Genomic DNA, 16,676 nt, shown 5'->3' with positions numbered 1-16,676 from the left:
TCTGCAGAAGCAGTTCTTGCTGGAGTACAATAACCAACGGATGCTCTTGCTAGAGACTTGACTCTGTCCTTGGACTCTCATTTTTAGGCTCAATGAGACACAAAGCTTAATGCTACTCTTGCTTTAGCCCCCAAGAGCTGAGCATCACGTTGGTGAAGCTAAAGAAGAGGGAGATGCCTTCTCACAGCACCACATACTATTAAGACATAATCTTATTACTCCCAAGGGGATCAAAGCTAAGTTACTCTAAGATTTCTTTAACTATATTTAATGTACAAAGTAAACTGACTCCTAATGAAACTACTAATTTTGTAGTTGAAACCACATTATTTCAGCTCAGGGTGGATAAGTCACTGGTAGCCACAGTGCAATTTCTGTACAAAAATAAAAAGGGTTCTACCATTGTTATGGATTTGCTCCAGGAGCTCTGTGCTGAAGCACAGGAGCACTACCAGATCACTTATTTGGGTAATACAAAACATGAATGGCAGACAGAGAGAAGATAATGAAACATATCCTTCAAGTAGCAACACTAGAGAGTATTTGCATGGAATAACAATGTTCAGCACCCATAAAACTTTGTAGCTTTACTGTCTTTTTTGGTAAAACATATATACTCTGTTGAAACAAATCACAGAACATTCACTGGCAGCCACATTTCCTAACGTGTTCTGTAACACAAAAGATGAAAAGATCATCTTTCCCGTCTGTCTGGATTTAAATGACTTTCATTTGATGAATAATTTTTAAAGCATTAGTATACCGATGATAATGATCATAATTTTCAGATGTTTTAATTTGCAGTTGGAGATAAAAATACACAAACCCATTTCAATATTTTTTACATGCAGATATAAACGTGCTTCTACTGATTATCACATTGATTTAGGGTAGAGGTGTGCATGTGTCATTAAATAATTTTATTTAATGCTTGTTATGTCTATGGGTAAGATGGCTTATTCCATTTAATATGTTATGTCTGACTAAAGGCCAGAGTGGATTTGATACCAAAAAAATGTTCTGTCTAAAACGTTGTTAGTAATGGCTCAGTTTCCTTATTTCCCCTTAGAATTTGAACACAATAACAAGTCCGCATTTCTTTAAAGCATGCAGGCAGCCAAAACACACATATTTGCATAAGCTGCAACACTTAGTGAATGGCAAAAGCCATGCAAACCGCTGAGCATGAGGAATACACTGTGGATAATGGAGAGGAAAAACAGAAGAGATGAAAAGGAAAAACAAACCATGCATCCATGAAAGCAATGGTAGGCACTGGTGGAAGAATAAGTGAGCACCTCAAGGTGTAGAGAAAAAAAGGACAGATACCTACCCCAACCTGCGCTATCTAGCTACCGACCTGTGGACTTATAGTATCACCAGTTGGCTCACCAAATGGATCACTGTTGGATGAGGCCTGAGACCCATCAGGCTAGAATACAAGAACATAACACCTTTTTTTCTCAACAATAAGAAAGTGAAAAGTCAACATGAGGTTATTTTTCATGCTGTGGGCATAGCAAGTACATCCTGTCTCATGAAAACCACAAAGTGACACCTCACCACTGCTACGTTCTCGAAAGCCATAGTGGTTTCCTACAGCTGATGCAGGCAGGGAAGGACCACACCAGTACCTGCTGGAGCCCACGCAGGAGCTGCCACAGACTTCAGAAGGTACTGGATCAAACAAACCAGAGCTGCAGAAGGCCCTGAAAGCCAGTCATTCTATGTGAATCAGAAAGAGTCCAAGCTAGTGTTGTTTTGTACCTTTGGGTCCTTTTTTTTGTACAGACTCCCTCTTGCCTTTGGCTCACTTAGGCTCTTATCTGCCTAAGGTACCTTGGGATTTAAAGTCATTGCTTGGATAACATTTCTTGCTTTGCTTCACTGAGTCTAAGGCAAAGAAATCACATACTGAGGGCCGGAACATTGAGGAATGTAACTAGGCAAGCAACCGGGATGCAAGAATGTGCAAGACAACATCAACCATCATCTTTTTTAACACACAAACTCTCACATCTCTTCCTGCAGCCTCAGCATGTTTTACCTCGGACTTCATGACCATCAACAAGTGAATGCTGGTATGCTAAAAAGGGTATTGGATAAGACTAACATACATAACCTTACATATGGACTCGGAGTTTGGTTTCTTGTATGCAATATTAGTGCATATCAACATTAATGTCATGCTTTTAGCTATCAAAACTGAACCTGGAATTAAATGCTGTCTGCAGCTCCCCCTTAAATATCCCCCAGCCCTATTAGACCAGCTATTTCTGACACTACCAAACAATATTTAAATAATTTCTCTCTTTCCTAGCTAAAAAGAGATAATTAGTATTTAGAAACCTTGTTGGTACTCACGGCCTCTTGCTCCTCACTTTTGCTTGGGCTTTCAAACCCCTCTTCAAAGAGGTCATCTGCAGCAGGATCACTGGTATGAGATGCTGATGATTTTGATGGAGAACTCTGTCTGGGTGCAGGGGTGGGAGCTAAACAAAGATTAGGGTAACAGCAACAGAATACACATCTGTTAATTTGTTCAGAAAGATACAGCAGCATAAAATTTGCTCATGCTTTAGTGCCCTCAACTCTTATTACCCCCGAAAATCATTTTCTAATGAGGAGCTGTAAGAGGTAAATTTGAACACAGTCGTCATTATCAATTTCATATATTTCATTTCATTCAGCAGTTTCCAAATTAAGTTTGGCTGCATCTGGCATATGTCTTTAGGAACCAGGGAGATGCCACTACATTACATTAAGAATGCGTGAGTCGCCTGCCCTGTGGCAGGTAAGCAAACAGAAGGTCTCTGGTTGGCCCCTGGTAAACATGTGTCTCATGAATTCCTCTTTTCAGCAATCTGAAGAATCCCCCATCTCCACGCTATGAACATAAGCTTATTTTACAGCCCTTCAATGAATTACCTCACATGTCCAATACATCAAGCTATTCAAAGAAATACCCACCCCCTAATATCTGCAAAGTATGGCTTGAATGGGACAGAAGTGAAACCATTTGCAAGGCTGTATGTCATGGGCATTTTCCAATCAGCTTGCATGTCTCTAGCACAAAATATATATTACTGTCTTCTTAGAAATTAAATTTTAGACTGCAGCTATCGGGGCTCTGAAACTCTTCTCTGATACTTTTGTTTATGGCTGGAACACATTTAATAAGCTAGACCATGCATGAAGGTTCCCTGTCCATATCTGTGTTGCAATTTACCGTATGGAAAAAAAAAAAAGAAATGCTTTGAGGAGCAGTCATGTCTGCGGAAAGGTATGGCTGAAAGCATATAAATACTCACGTGAATTTGTAGAGGGTGTCGTGGAAGTCACAGGAGTCAAATTTAACTGAGAGATGTCAAAGTCATCACAATCATCTGCTTCCTGTGCCATCCCAACTTTGCTAAAGTAACTTGAGAAGGCCTCTGAGGTACAACTGAGGGAAGGCTGATCTGGTTTTCTTGATGGCACTGGTGGAGGCTGAGCCATCTGGAAATCTTTAAACATTTCTTTTCCCATTTTCTGTCTGGGCCTGTCTGTCTGTGGACTTGATCTGGTGGAATCACTTGTGGGTGGAACAGTAGCTATAGGAGCAATGGTACCTTGAAACATGGCTGCTTGTAAAGGCAAAACAGTTTGTGTTGGCATGAAGGCAGTTGGTTGGAACTGACCAGCTACAGATGGCCACGGTTGCTGAGTAGGAGGGAAAATCCCCGGTTGGCCCCACGCGATCGGCTGTCCTCCCTGCATCACCTGAGCAACTGGAGGCTGAGCACCCATGGCCAACTGCTGTTGAACAAGTGGTTGCTGTCCCCAGAAGGAGGGCAGAACAGCTCCCATGGCAACATAACCTTCAAAGAATAAAGAGAGCAGGGGAGAAAAAAAAAAAGAAAGATTTTTAACACCACTGTGTTAAGAGCATGCAGAAGAAGCTACCCAATAAATCAGAAACACGCAGGCTACATTAGTCTTCCCAGAACTTCAGCACACTTGAAAAGAAAAGTGAAAGACGTGGTTGAATCACCAAACAAGTACTTGTATCCAAACCCACAAATTGGTGGGTATTTGCAATAATCCTTCCCCTCATCTCAACAAACAAGTTCTTCTCTTCCTCAGTGAGTACCCCCTTGGGTCTGTGAAGACCTGGGTGTGTGGACCTTGTTGGCAGCTGGCTATTTGGCAGCTCCCCTCCCCAGAGCTCTGTCTTTGACACAGCTGGGACCAATTTGGTCAAACCACGTACCAGAACCACAGGAGCTCCCAAAACACCCCCTAAACTCGCTCCCTTGTAGCACCAGAACCTGAACCCTCTTTTCAAGCTACCAATAGTTTGACTGTGTAAGAATTACATGATCAGGTGCTTTGTTAAACCAAAAAAAAAAATTCTCTGAAACTAAAACTGCTGTAAAAAATGTTACAAATTAAACCATGTAATACAATTATGTTCCACTGGTAGAAGTATTATGCTTTACAGATATGCTGTTTCGTGTTTAAATCAATGATCTACTGCTAATACTATAGAATATGAAAACCTCTTTTACTTTTTACTGCTGTCGGAACTTTAAAACTCCTCTTTCTAACCTGAGTGTGCTTCTGACTCCTCATGTACCTCCTCCTCTTTGCTTTATTTCTAGGCTGTTCTGTAATGCTGAGTGCAAGGGTGGTTGCAAAATCATAAAGGGAAAAGCCAAAAGTAAAAATAAAATAGAACTTTTTGAAAGACCAAATTAACGAGTGATGAAGGAACAGTAACTTTGATATATATATCTGTTTCAATAGATGGCTATGATGGATTCTCCAGATGTCCTTTTATCTTGCCTCCAATGTAACCTTATCCCAGCAGCGAGGGTTTTCATCTGACATTACCCCCAGAAACTTCAGCATCACTGTAACCTTTTGGAAATGCAGTGGCTAATCTGATGCTGCAACACAGCCCATCAGAGTAGGAGTTAACCAATTAGAAAGTCACTGTTGAATGATTCAAGGCACTCCTCCTCCTCCTTTTTTTCCCCCCCTTAAGTGGAGCTGAGAGCGCAGCTCTCTCAGTGCTCCCAGTGCCCCGGGGAGAGATGAGCAGTCACAACCACACACCTTGCTACACAGCTTTTGAATTTTGAGCACTTTGAGGAACACAGAGAAGTCTAAAGGAAATATCAGGATTTGACTAAGTGGAATACCTTTGAAACGCCACCAAATTTTCCATATCTCCATACCTCTGCTTACTGGAGACAGCACAGGATGTTCATTGCTACCACAAAAACTACAAAGCTAAACTAAATGCTTTTTTTTCTGTCTTGCTACTACTGTACCTAGAAGGTATGTTATCCAGATGGCTGAACTATGGTTGAACTCCCAGCGAATGTTTTGGCTTTTATTTAAAAAAATGGGGGTAAATTCAAGATAATGTACTCCCTGCTTGTTAAAGACTTGTTTTGCCTCGCCCTGCAGCACTGTCCTCAAAATCCTTTCCCACTTCCACTGTTCTAAATTAATGCCCCGGGTACTGAAATGCAAACCAGGGCTGAGAACCGAGCACCGGATTTGAGTCGAGCTTGTACTTCCAATTGATCTCCTACCTGAGGGTACGGCAGCAGTGCTGAAAGGTACAGAACCAAACATGTCTGTACTTGCAGGAAGTGACTGGGATGAAGATGGGATAAAGGCATCACCTGGAGTAGCAGGAGTCTGCAAGAAGACAGGAATAAAATACAACGATGACACATCAGCTGCAGCTTCCGCAGCACGTACTTCGCTGTCACGGCATCCGTAACTCTAAAAATACAGGTTTGGAGGGAAGAAAGAGAAAGCGAAAAGAATGGAAAGATGTAGAAGGAAAGAAGCTACAGAAATAACAGAATTTGCTGGAGACAGGAGAAAAAGGAAGGGGAGACACTGTACCAGAGGAAAAAATAAAAATAAAATTTGCCTGGAATACATCACATGCAAAATATTGACATCATTTATTTCTCCAGAACACATAGACTCGTGATTCTAGGTGTCAGGTGCCAACCAGTAGAGGCAGAAGACCAAGGCATTAATGTAAGAAACAGTAAAGGCAAATGAAATATCTGCAGGATTCATAGAAAAGCAAATACATATTGCTTCCAACTAACCAACAGGACCAGAACCATAGGTCTACATTAAAGGAGAAATCAAATCTAATTGAGCAAGCTAAGGAGACAAGACTTGGAACATCTAGTCCTGGACGTGCTCCAGAATACCTTAAAGATCTGAGGGTGATGATTTCAAAGCACCTCAGTTTTCTCTGTAGATTCATACTCCCCTACAGCTTAATGTAAGGTTCAAAAACTTTATAAGAAAATGATTGGCTTCTCATTTTATGATGCAGAAAAGCACGTTGAAAAAATTTTCTTTGCCCTCAAAACACATTCTGTCCTCTCTGTCTTTACTGTTTTGTTTTTCCTTCCTTTAACAGCCATTCTGGGATACGTGCTTGGTGGAACCAAAGAGACATGATATATAAGGCTTTAACTGGATCCTCCTGCAGTGCAGTGGAGAGAGAGAGTGCAGTGAAGCATGCTCCTCTGATAAACACCAGGGAAGGAGATCAGCAGCTCAGGTTATATCTTATGTGACACCTAGCCCTATATCAGAAAAATAAAAATGGAAGATATTTTTACACATCATCACGAAGCAGTGACTCCACATTCAATTTGCTTCACTTTTATTTTCTCCCAACATTAAAACTACTTTGAAATTCTCCCTACTGGAATGGCTGATGACCTGAATTGTAAATGTGCTCAATAAATATGCTGAAAATAGCATGTAGAAAAATGCACAGTTCAGTTTCCCTGGATACTCACTGGGGGAGAGGTTACATCAGGAGGAGTGGACATGTCCCCAAAAAGCTCTAGTTGGGTAACAGCCTGTAAAGAGAGAGAAAAAAAAATTCAATTTATCTTTTGAGGAGAAGAAACTATGAGTTAACTAGTGAGAACTTGCAAACTTAGCTAGTAACAGCTAGCAATAGAAAACCCCCCAAAAAGCCAAGTAGGCTTCAAATGTCAGGTCCCATATGTAGCAAGCACATGGGTTCAAGCTGTGGGATTTTGATATTGCTTGATGGACCCAAATAGCCAGCAGCTAACCCTATAAAATGATTCTGTAGGGAATTCTCCACCATAAAAAAAATAATAAATGAATAAAGCATGAAAAAACCATCCTGAATGGGCCTGGATGCATTACTGCTCTGTCCTGAACATCAGTGAGCACCAAGCATGATTTATGGCCAGTCCTTTTCCCTTGCTCCTTTTCTAAACCCTCATTTCAAGGTCTTAAAACACGGCAGCAGACTGTGGAAATGACAGAAGGAGACAGAAAGGAAGGGCTTTTAAAGTGCTGCCTGATTTCCCCTTGCCCATGGGACAGGTGTGACCTGGATAAGTGGACTTGAAAGAGGATGCACAACTGGGTTATTAAAAGTTTGAGGCTCTACATTTAAGTCACGCTAGAAATGTTTTCTCAGGGCGTCCTTCAGTTTGATCTCAAAATAGGTCATCCATACAGACCTCACTCAACTGGACCAGAAGAGAAATAGCACTTTCATAATTAGGAGCACCTTGAGTGGCTGCAAAATCAAAGGTCCTTCACATGTTCTGGAGTAAAATTACTCTCTTCCACCCATCTGCACCTGCAAATCAGTTCATCTGGAGTCCAGGAACAGTAAAGCACGGATCCCTTATAGCTCTCCAGGAAACCTAAAACCCATCTACCATCCTTATCAGGGTGGCTATACTGGAAAGGTTTAATGGAAACTCAAAAACTACTCCTTCTCCACTACCTTTCTTCTGCTTAGTGGCTTTCCTTCTTCCATCTACCATCCTTATCAGGGTGGCTATACTAGAAAGCTTTAATGGAAACTCAAAAACTACTCTTCCCCACAACCCTTCTTCTGCTTAGTGGCTTTCCTTCTTTCCTCTATCACACTCAATCACGCCCACATATGTGGGAAGCCTTAAATCTCATTATGAATGAGATGTAATGCAAATCTTAACTCAGTTCATTGAATTTCCTTCCCAGCTTAGGCACATAAACCTTGCAGCCTTCTATCATGTATATAGGCTTGAAATTTATTAATTCTTGACCTCCAAATATAGCCAACGGTCAGTGCTTTGGACATTAACCCCACTGGCTGGTCAGACTTTACAACCAACCAACCAAGCAGCAAGACTGCCCTAAGCTTCCCAGCTTAGGCACATAAACCTTGCAGCCTTCTATCACGTATATAGGCTTGAAATTTATTAATTCTTGACCTCCAAATGTAGCCAACGCTCAAGTGCTTTGGACATTAACCCCACTGGCTGGTCAGTCTTTACAACCAACCAACCAAGCAGCAAGACTGCCCTAAGATATTTCTTTTCCCACCAACCTTCTATGATAGTGATCTTTCAAGAAATAAGACTACTATTCAAAATATAATCTGACCTCCAAATATAGCCAACGGTCAGTGCTTTGGACATTAACCCCACTGGCTGGTCAGACTTTACAACCAACCAACCAAGCAGCAAGACTGCCCTAAGATATTTCTTTTCCCACCAACCTTCTATGACAGTGATCTTTTGAGCAATAAGACTACTATTCAAAATACAATGATTTCAGAGTTTTATACCTTTCTGCAATCCAATCTCTATTCCCATATACAAAAGCAATGCTACAATCAGTTAGACCTGGAATTTTGTCTAGCAGCTTGGATGATTCTCAGCTTTATGTCTAACAATGTACCTAGGGAAGAATTATTTCACATTTCCTCACATCAAGTCATATATTAAATAGATCACATTGCTTTAGTGATGTGACAATATATTTTCATCTTACGGGCTTATATATCCCTCTAAGTATCTGCGTGGAAATGGAAGAAGGGAGAAAGAAGAAAATCCACTTTTTCTTTGGGGTACACTGATTCTACTGTACATTGCTAAAATACTGCTAGAAGTACCTTCTGCAAAAATAAAAAGCCCATAAGTCACTTTTGCAGTGTGTGCAAACACACCAGCAATACTGCTAGAAGTACCTTCTGCAAAAATAAGAAGCCCATAATTTACTTTTGCAGTGTGTGCAAACACACCAGGCGAGCACTGTTAAAATGCCCAGAAAAGTTGGAATAATGACAACAGCAGCACTTGTTTGGAAATCACTTCAAGCCTCCTGTAGGCACTACTGACTCAAGAGATGCCAGGTGACACTGAATCATTGAAAGAGCCACTTTCTTCTCATCTCTCCCAATTGCTTGTTCAGCACCACCCCTAAATCTGCCCTTTTCCTGGAGGATGCTGAGTTTTTCACTGTTTTCTTCTCTCTGGCTTACTAAGAAATCGCTTGTGTCCTTTTGGAGACCACGAGCAAAGGCTCCCTCAGTGCCTCCATCCCAGTAGAGCAAGCCAGAGGGGACGTGAAAGGGCAGGGCACACGTGGTTACACAAGCTAAGAGGAAGTGCCTGTACAGTTATACATTTTTTTGTGGAAAAAAATATTATAAGTTTCATATTGATACTGAAAATTGATAGTGAGTATACTTTTTGAACTCAGAATTTGTATGGTATGGATTTCTCAGAGGTCTATGCCTCAATGCCCCTGTAAAAGAGGAATATTAATAGTAATGTTTTTCAGGGTCCTTCAAGATGATGGATCTTTGGAAACTCTTCACAGATCTAATTCTGCTAAAGCTCTTAAGAGAAACTCTGCAGATGGATTTTTAAACAGGCAGCTGGAGAGAGTGACAGGAAAGTCAAGTTCACTATTGGTTGTAATAAACCCTCGTTCACAATATTCCCCAAGAAAAAGGAATATATTCACAGGGAAATTATTTCTTACAGAATAGCAACCTTATATGAATCAGGAGCTAGAGAATTACGTCAGAGAATGCAAACAGAAATTTAGTGGGTACATAACTTCATCATTTACTTACTAGAGATAGCTTTAAACAGCAACACTTGGAGGAGGTGGGATTTTAAAGTCCTAAACAGTTCAGATCTGGATTCTGGATCTAGGTTTTTGGGTTTTTTCTACAATCCAATTCCCAGCCTGAATAAATGAACACATCTTCTCTGACATAGACATAAGTTTCATCCACTTGCCGCATATGAGATTCTGGACACCAAATAGTTATCTTTTATTTTTGTGATTTCACTGTCCCTACAGAACTGATTTCACCCATTATGCTCTTTTAAATTATTCACATTTCATATTAGCTACGTTCCAATGAAGTTAATCCCAAGCCAAAAAATTTTCAAATTGCACTATTCCTATGGATGATTTCATCTATATTTCCTTAAAACATTTTTAGTGTCATAACCTTACCTGAGTGACTGAAACAAGATTTTCATCAATGTCCAGCAATAAGTTTCCATTCTGCAGCTGTAAAGCATGATTTATGAAATGAAATGAATGATTTATGAAAATGACATGAATTCCTGAGCATGAAAATGATAACCTCCATAATTATTGACTTCAGTATTGAATGAAAACCCTTTCCATCTTGCAGTGAGCACAGATATGAAATCATGCAGTCAAAACAGTGAGTTTGAATGCTGCTGGGATGCAGGGCAAACATACACTTTTTATTTGTGCTAAATCTCATCTTCTGGTATATAGGGCAATTTTACTGCTTGAGTCCCAACTATTTATTTTCCCAGATATTTATTAATTCTGCAATAAGCATACCCAGTGAGCTCTGATCCCACTTACATTAATGGAACTTTTCACTGGCTTGGTGAAAGAAAGGACTTTACATCCTCAGGGGGAAAAAAAAATTAAGTTTTCAACAGCAAAAGCTCTAAAAGCAAGTATTTGCAGATAAACACAGCTTCCTCTTAACTAGGAGAACTATAACATAATGTAAACATATTTTAAGATGAGTATTTTCTTTCCATGGGAATTTTTAAAATTACTTACATAAGTCAATTCACGTTATATTTAAATCCATAGTTTCTCTATATGTAAACCTACGTGGGAGTACACTGCCCACACATGCATTCATATCTATATCCATCTACATATCAAAAAAAATTAAGTTTTCAACAGCAAAAGCTCTACAAGCAAGTATTTGCAGATAAACACAGCTTCCTCTTAACTAGGAGAACTATAACATAATGTAAACATATTTTAAGATGAGTATTTTCTTTCCACAGGAATTTTTAAAATTACTTACATAAGTCAATTCACGTTATATTTAAATCCATAGTTTCTCTGTGTGTAAACGTATGTGGGAGTACATTGCCCACACATTCATTCTTATCTATATCCATCTACATGTTTAACACAAATTATCATTTCAGTATCCTCAGAATGCTGTATTTCAGATAACATTTATTGCAGTGGTGGAGATTTTATTTCTCAAGAAACAAACACAACAGCAAGTTATTGAAAATCAAATCTTAAATGATCAAGAACCTTCATACAAGATACCAGCTGGTAATCCCATGCCATGTTAAAAAAAAGAAGTTTTAAAAAAATCCGGAAATAGCCTAGAATGCTTCCCTCTTTCCCCTCTCCCCCCATCTTATCACAGACCTGAAGAAATAAACCAAAAGACAGGCAAAAGGCAAAGCTAAAGGAAGAAAACACCACCATGCACAACCAGGAGAAGACCCAGTCCTGCACCTTCTTGGAGCCGACAATGTGTTCCCCCAGCCCCAGGTAAGGAAAATGTGAAAAAAAACTGTGTCCATTTATTCAAAGAACCCCACAGACCTTGAAAATATTTTTTAAATGAAACCAGAAGGGTTTATGCCTTCAGGAGGGACCTGTTTGGGCCAGTAGTTGATCACTTTTTGTTCTGATAGCCCCTTCCTTTACCCACCCCCTATTTTCCCCCATCCTCCAGCATCCAGGGATGCAGGTTGTGTCGCTCTGAGGCGGATCCTGGTCCCAGCCACCCCGATCGCTCGGTGAAACCAGCTGAGAAATAACCCTGTCTCAGCACAGAGCAAACATGTGTGCAGCATTCAACGGGCCATTAGAAATTCCCACCTGTGCTACCGCGGGACCTCGCAGAAAACATTCGCCCAACATGTCACGGCACATCCCCAAGTGCCCAATTATCATGTAAGCACTTGAGCTGCATCCTCCATCAGCCCGTGTTCTGCGTCACACGCCGGTGAGAAGACACTTCCTAAGGGTGAAATATCCCCCTGTCTATTAGAGCATGGAACAGCCTTCAACGGCGACCGTGCCCAGGCTGCAGCACGGCTACTGAGGGCAGAATTTGGCCCTTTGAGCCTTTCTCTGGTTCAGCTCTGTGATACAAAGAGCTTAACCTTCGCAACGAAAGTCAACGGTCCTCTCCCTCCATCCCCAGCCCACGAGAGAAAACAACCAGAAGCCCGGAAAGATGCTCCAGTCCTTGATCTTCCTCTAGGTTTGCTGGCTGTGGATTTCACCCCGGAGTGATGTAAAAGCTTCCTTTAATTATTCAAAAATGCAGCTCCTTGAATATGGAAACACCCCTACAGCTTAGTCAACCAGGAACACACCAGTCACTGGCGACCAGCCACGCAGACCGAGGCGGAGGAAAGAGTATTAATCCTTGTATCACGGTGACATTAAACCTATAATGAAAGCTCCATCTTTCTATACAGGCATGTGAGACATACTGTAAATCTTTCAAACATGAAATATGTAAATCTGGCTTCTTAAAGCAGCAGCAGGCTTTTTAAACCACTCCAGCCAGTAATGAAATTCCTCCTGATGCTTTTCGCCATTCACTAAAGAAAAACATTTTGTCCAAGAGCTGGAGAAAACCCAAGAGTACAGAAGCCATGGTAAGAGGTAAGTAAACTGCAGCATTCACAAACCTGAATCAAACACAATATTCCCTCTGATCACCAAGTAATTGGAAAAATATCTAAGCAATGCAAAAGTTCAGATTTTAAAAGAAAAAAAAAAATCTAAGACAGGCCTCTTGCACTTATAAAAGTGTGAAGAACCTTACTTCTTTTTCTCATGTGTATATACATAAAACAAGCCCGAATACTCAACTTCTATTACTGGTTTTACCAAAGGCAAGGGATTTAGACTGACCTACAGCATGAGAAAACCCGCTTAACATCGCTATACTTTTGCAAACGAGATAATTAAAGTAGTGTCTTACAAAATGCTGAGATCTCAGAGAATGAAGCCGAGATGGTGCTTAAAAAGCATGAAAAAAATACACAGTAATTAATTTGTACTCTGATACAGAGCTCAGCAAGTAAAAAAGAGTATGAAGGGTACTAAATATAGCAAATAACCAGCAATTAGTAATTAACCTTTGAGCTGGGTATTAGCTATTTGAATCTTTTAAGACAGCAGAGGGATTTAAACTTGGTTTCCTGCACTCAGGGTGAGCGTCCTACCACTCAGCCCGGCACAGAAAAAGAAGGATCATCTAACTGCACTGTAATTCCCTTCTTCTAACACGTATTTTACATTGGAAGTCTAACGACAAGTCAAACAGTTAGTCAAACTAAGGATTTTTCTTCTTGTTTCAGTTGAAAATGTAAATATTTTGGCTATGTCAAATATGTTTTCTGATGGTTCCAATCATTATTTTAGTTAAGCAAAGCCCCAGTTATTTGCATAACCTTATACAACAAGTGTTGATATTACTATGAGCTCCATGAGCTGCAAGCAGCTTGCTAATTAACCACAATTCATTCTAAAAAACAATTAGAGCTGTAACGAAGTAGCACGTCACAATTATGACTGAAGCAATCATCAGTCAAACCACGTCTAGTAGGTTGAGACACGCTGAAAACAACCAAACAGACATTGTTTTCCTGTAAAACTACTGTTGGATTAATGAAGTAGCATGATAACTCAACAAAGAATTGCTCAATTACTTTCCAATTACAGAGAATACAATGAAGAATATGTGTGTGAACAAAAAATTGTCAATGCCATCCCAATCTTCAGCCTCCTATGGATCCTAAGGGTCCTCAAATGCCGTAACCTTTCCCAGTTATAAAGAGGTAACAGCAACAGCGACATTGCCATCAGCCCAGATTTACACAGCACAGCCTTTTAGTTGTAAGGCTGCTGTGAACATTTAGGGTGATTCCCAGCCGTTAGAGGTCACATCAGCCACACAGGTTGCCCTAAAACTACACTGATTGATTTTTATCCAAAATACATGCATTCAGGCATCTATCACTTACACAGGGTTCAAATCCAGTGCTCAGAATTCCATGGGACATGGGAACCCTTCTGTTTAAAGTTTCTCTTTTCAGTGTCCTAGGGTAAATCTTACTTGTCAGAAGCACTTTGCTTCAGGTAGTTCTTCTCCTCTGTATTTTTATTTGAAGTAAGAAACCCAAGTACTGACTTTGGTACGATCTACCCAACTACAGGCTGGCCTTGAGCTTCGTGGTGTTCACCAACTGTCCACTTCCCTTTGCTTGTTCGCTGGGAAGTGCTGGATGTGCTGGTTAAAAATGTTGTTAATGAAACCTGTGCAGCTAAAGAGGCGGGATGGTTAAGGATAATTGACATCATAGATTATCAAGGAGTGTTTGAGTGAATTGCCTCACTGTTGCTTGATAGCTTCCTTTAAATTAAGGATCTCTTCATGTGATCAAAACACGCGCTTACTCATTTGTTTATTTTCTCTTCATCTGAAGGGAACTTAATTCTGAATTCCCTGTGTACTTTAGGTATTTACTCTTAGAGGAAATGGCATTTAAAATGCTTCACTCCTCTCTGACAGACTGTAATAAATCAAGAGCCCAAAAGAGTGACTCCACCTTAGAGCCGTGCTGCTTCCAGGCAACACAACACCCAAGATAATTAAACTTCCCAGAGCCCAGAGGATACTGGTGCAAAGGTCCCAGCCGCACGGTCACTTCCTCCATATCTTCTCCAGACCCCATGTGGTGGGTTCAGAGAGTGTGGTATACACTGGTCACATCACATGTATTTAAAAGAAATGCTGCAAGTCCAGAAATATCACTCTGTTGGTGAACTAAGCACTGAGACTTTCAAAATGTTGATGTAAGCTACAAAAGCTGTTGTCATTTACATTTACTCCGCACTAACAGGCCCTGACATCTGTCTTCTAGAAACACAAGCCTGGCTTTAGATTTACAAATACGTGCAATTTACTGCATGTGGCTGATACAAAGATATTAAAATGAAACATATTTTTCCATTCAACAGAAAACTGGGAACAAAGGGGAAGAGCGAAAAATTTCAGCTGTTTGCGTGGCAAAAGCCAGCCTGCACCAGATTTCATTTCAGCATGAGGAAGGGTATCTGAGTAGGAAAATCAGAGAACAAGGACAAGCTGCTGGCTGGTTCAACGTCAGCCGCGGCCAGGTTTCCACCCAGACCTATTGCAGACATGTCCATTGGCATCAGTGGCATCTCTTGCTGAAGATGCCCCTTTTGTTCCCAGTGTGTAGCTCCACCAGCTCTCCCTGGGGAAAATGGGAGTGAGGACAGTGTCACAGGACATGGTAAAAGCTCAGATGGGGAAAGATGAGCTCTTTAATATCAGGGGACTATGGCACGGTCCAGGTGGCACAATGCAGCCAGCCATGGAGACACCTGATGGCTTTCTTTAACTGCAAGTTCAAGAGACAAATGATGATGAGAATCCAAATTTCCACGTGAGAGGAAAACTCCACTTCTAGACTGCAAAATCAGAGACACCTCCGGATGCTGGCAGGGAATAAACTTAACAATGGAAGGGAATTATAAATCACCCCAAATTTACTATTTTAAAATACAAGGCACAGTTATACAGGTGTATCTAATGGTTTTCAAAGCAATAGGTGACTGGAGCTATAGCCAAGAAACAAGTTATTTCTTCCTTCATTATTAAATACCACATCATCATCATACTTTTGAAACCTGAAATCTTGAAACATCCCAGAGGGTGACTCGTCCTCTCCTTGGAAAAGAGACTCAGGGGTTTGAGCAAAGTCTCAGACCTGCCCTCTCACCTCAGGTAAAGCTGAACAGAGCCTGCTAGTGAAAATTCAGCTGTTAATGTGTTTTTTGCTGTGGATCCACTCCAAACTACCAGCTGCACAACCATTTGTGCCAGTGCTGAGTGAAGGTAAAAGGCTTTTATTCAGTTTCTACTTGCATTTCGCACAGATATAAACAGAAAGTATAAAACAGCAGAAGATGAGGCCCATGGGTCTTTGCTAAAAGGAAGGAAAAACCACCTTGACAAATCTCAGTGACCTTTTACAACGTAGAAGTAACTAAATCACAGATAATGACAGACCTTGAGGGGTAACACACATACCTAATGCAAAGTCCAAATGCAATAGATGTGTCACCTACCTACCCAACTGCATCAAGGGCTCTGCCTCTCCTGCATCAGCCAGACCTGATGGATTGTGGGACCCTCTAACCCCAAAGGAAGGAGGAAAACCCCCACAGATAGAAGTATCTTAAGACATGACAGTGCCATGTGAGTGACATCGCTGGTGATCACCCAGCAGCACTCACCACGATTACCCAGAGGATAATACAAGGCAGGGCATGGAGGCTGCAAGGGAGATGGTATTAATACCACTGGTATTAAATCAAAAGACAAGCTGAGAGGAGGTGCCCGTGGTGCAGAGGTGCTTCCTGACATCGCTGGTGATCACCCAGCAGCACTCGCCACGATTACCCAGAGGATAACACAAGGCAGGGCATGGAGGTTGCAAGGGAGATGG

The 16,676-nt window shown here is 40.9% G+C and overlaps 1 protein-coding gene across 10 annotated transcripts in view; it reads right to left on the bottom strand.

Moving 5' to 3' along the window:
• The window catches only part of DAB1 (Dab, reelin signal transducer, homolog 1 (Drosophila)), a 544,445-nt gene that overhangs the window by 12,216 nt on the left and 515,553 nt on the right, over nucleotides 1–16,676 (bottom strand). For 4 of the 10 annotated variants that reach the window (XM_014939420.1, XM_014939417.1, XM_014939419.1 and 1 more), the window contains 6 exons: nucleotides 10,327–10,383; nucleotides 6,834–6,896; nucleotides 5,586–5,694; nucleotides 3,312–3,860; nucleotides 2,350–2,492; nucleotides 1,361–1,432 (listed from right to left, as the gene is read on the bottom strand). In XM_014939420.1, coding sequence (XP_014794906.1) covers nucleotides 1,361–1,432; nucleotides 2,350–2,492; nucleotides 3,312–3,860; nucleotides 5,586–5,694; nucleotides 6,834–6,896; nucleotides 10,327–10,383 — 993 coding nt within the window. Of the gene's footprint in view, nucleotides 1–1,333; nucleotides 1,433–2,349; nucleotides 2,493–3,311; nucleotides 3,861–5,585; nucleotides 5,695–6,833; nucleotides 6,897–10,326; nucleotides 10,384–16,676 lie in introns of all 10 variants that reach the window. The other 6 variants (XM_014939422.1, XM_014939421.1, XM_014939423.1 and 3 more) reach the window with 6 other exon arrangements.

Source organism: Calidris pugnax, unplaced genomic scaffold (genome assembly GCF_001431845.1).
Source record: "Calidris pugnax isolate Ruff unplaced genomic scaffold, ASM143184v1 scaffold18, whole genome shotgun sequence".
NCBI classification, from domain to species: domain Eukaryota; kingdom Metazoa; phylum Chordata; class Aves; order Charadriiformes; family Scolopacidae; genus Calidris; species Calidris pugnax.
The sequence above is the reverse complement of the archived record's forward strand: the minus strand, read 5'-3'. Positions and strand labels throughout refer to the sequence as shown.